Here is a 2,504-nt window from a genome sequence, read left to right as displayed (position 1 = left end):
CGAGGATGCAGGTTTGGACACTGGGTACTCTCGCCACTGTCAAGCTGCCCACGCCTTACACGTGCACCTTACTGCAGGACCCAGAAAATCTCTGCAGCTCCGAATCCGCAAAAGCAAAGCGCACAAAGCGCGAGGTCCTTTGAGCTCCCGCCTGGCGCGACTTCGCGCCACCCACTGCGTTGTGTTTTTTAGCAGGGCACCAAGGGGCACAACGTGAAGCCTATAACAGTCTACTGTGGCCTAGTTCACGCCTAGAAGGCCTTCGAACTTCGGGTTCTCAAAGAGGGTCCCAGGAAAAGGCCAGAAGCATCTGCTGCAGGCACAGAGGGCCAGAGCTCAGCTCTCCTGGCGCGGATGAGGGAAGTCTGCAGGTACCAGGAGCCGGTCGGTCTGCAAGCTCCTCTCAGACTGGACAGAGGGCTAGAGGGAGAGGAGTGTAGCGGTGACGCTAGGAATCGAAATACCCGGGTCAGGCACCCGGTTCCCAAGGTCAGACTCCCTGCAGCTCACAACTCAAACAGCCACCAAGAGAACCAGGGGGGAACACGGCCACAAAAGGAACTGCCCTGAGACCTGACCGCGTCTGCCTGCGAAGTTGGCATCTGATCCGCGTGGGAAGACTGAGGCTCCTAAGAGGAGTGGGGGTTCTCACGACCGCCAACGCCGGGCGTGCGCGACCGCGACGGCGATGTGACTGCAGCGTCTTCACCTATCCTGGCCTCACTAGCCCGGGAATCGGCGCCGGATTATTTAACGTAGGGTGGCCGGGTGGGAGAATGCTTGCGACCGGGTCTCCTTTCTCCAAATGCCTCTGCTCCATCTCCGTGGGTCGCATCAGAGTCCCAGGGTGACCCTGGCTCTGCTACATACAGCCTAAAGTCCTAACCCAAAGCCGATTGCCCACATTCCCGCCACCCCCTTGGTCACCAGAATCAGAGCAATTGGGCCCTGTTCCCGCCAGCGCCCTGGATGAGGCTTGGCCCTAAGGCTCAGCTCTCCCACGTGCCCTCATGCCCTTCCTGTGCGCCCGTGGCCTCTCACTCCTCTCGGGAAGGCGCACGTCTTTTTTTGCCCGGGTGTTTCTAGAAGAGAAAGGGAGGAAAGGTCACTTCGGTGCATGGTGCATGTGTGCCTGTGGATGAGTGGTGTGTGTGTGTGTGTGTGTGTGTGTGATATTTTTCCCCTCGGGCGACCCCCTATTTAGGCCTGTGACCCAAGGAAGGTGCGAGTGTGGGACCAGCTGCAGGATTGGTCCTCCCTGCAGGGCACTTGGCCAGCTGTTCGCGCCGCCTCTTCTGGGCCGCTTTCGCGGGTGACCTGCCTGGAGCCACCGTGGAAGCCACTGCACCCCTCCCTTCTTCCTCCTTCGCCGCACCCGGCCTCCCATCTTTGAGCCTAGGTCCTGCCACTCATCCTCCCGAGAGGGTAGGCACGGAAGCTCACCCTGTGCGCTCTCCCCGACTTACCCCCAGCACGGGAGCGCGCGGATTTCTCACGGGCAGTCCCTGGAGGCGGCGACACGGTGGCGCGCAGTCGACTCCCTGGCCGCAGCGGGGTCGGAGGCGAGATTCAACACCCCCGCTGCGGCCCCTCCCCCTGCCCCCCTCCCCGAGGCTGCACAGCGCGGCCCAGTGCTCCGCCCGAAGGCGGGTCCGCCATAAACAAACGCAGCTCGGTCGCACGTGGACCGCGGAGCAGCTGCGTCTGGCCACAGATCGCGGGCTCCGGACGCCCGGGCTCCAGACACCCGGAGTCGCCGGAAAGGATAGAAGAGCGCCGCAAGCTCAGGATTGGCCCGGGCCGCTGCCACCTCGCTCGGCTCCGCTCCCGCCCCATGGCTCCGCTGCGGCCGCCGCCGCCAATGCTGCCTTTGCGTTCCGAGGGCTTTCGCCGCAGCGGGTGCAAGCCCTCCTTTAAGGACTAAACAGGATCGCCGACAGCTCACCCGCACACTACATCCCCAGGAAGATCGAGACAGACACAAAGGCTGGAGAAGAGGAGAAAGAGCGAGCAGAAAGCAGGACTCAGGTCCACACGGGACAGTCCGTTCCCTTGGCTCAGCCGAGAGCGGGGCTGCGCAGCTGGTTTGCGACAGACTCAGTGCTGGCGACTGTGCAGGAGCTGCTCCGTCCTCCACGCCGGTCTCTCGCACCTGCAGGAGTCCTATACCCTCGGACTCACCTGACCCCTGGCGTCCCCATCCCCATCCCGGCTGCCGCAGCCGGAGCCGGACTCCGCGGTCCTGGAGCGCGGCGAGGGCTAATATGCCCAGAGCCGAGGCGCGATGAAGGAGAAGTCCAAAAATGCAGCCAAAACCAGGAGGGAGAAGGAAAATGGCGAGTTTTATGAGCTGGCCAAGTTGCTCCCGCTGCCGTCAGCCATCACCTCGCAGCTGGACAAAGCGTCCATCATCCGACTCACCACCAGCTACCTGAAGATGCGCGCAGTCTTCCCGGAAGGTGAGGCTGCAGGTGGGCGTCCGGGGACGCGGTATGGGGGGGGGG

General features: G+C 63.1%; 1 protein-coding gene across 1 annotated transcript in view; it reads left to right on the top strand.

Annotated features, from left to right (window-relative positions):
- Nucleotides 1-2,284: 2,284 nt before the first annotated feature.
- Nucleotides 2,285-2,504, top strand: part of Sim2 (SIM bHLH transcription factor 2) — a 40,107-nt gene continuing 39,887 nt past the window's right edge. Inside the window, 1 exon segment of the mRNA XM_026788301.1 lies at nt 2,285-2,459. Within this exon segment, the coding sequence (XP_026644102.1) occupies nt 2,285-2,459 (175 nt within the window).

Source organism: Microtus ochrogaster, chromosome 2 (assembly GCF_000317375.1).
Source record: "Microtus ochrogaster isolate Prairie Vole_2 chromosome 2, MicOch1.0, whole genome shotgun sequence".
NCBI lineage: Eukaryota > Metazoa > Chordata > Mammalia > Rodentia > Cricetidae > Microtus > Microtus ochrogaster.
Note: the sequence above shows the minus strand (reverse complement) of the source record. Positions and strands in the feature narration are given on the sequence as shown.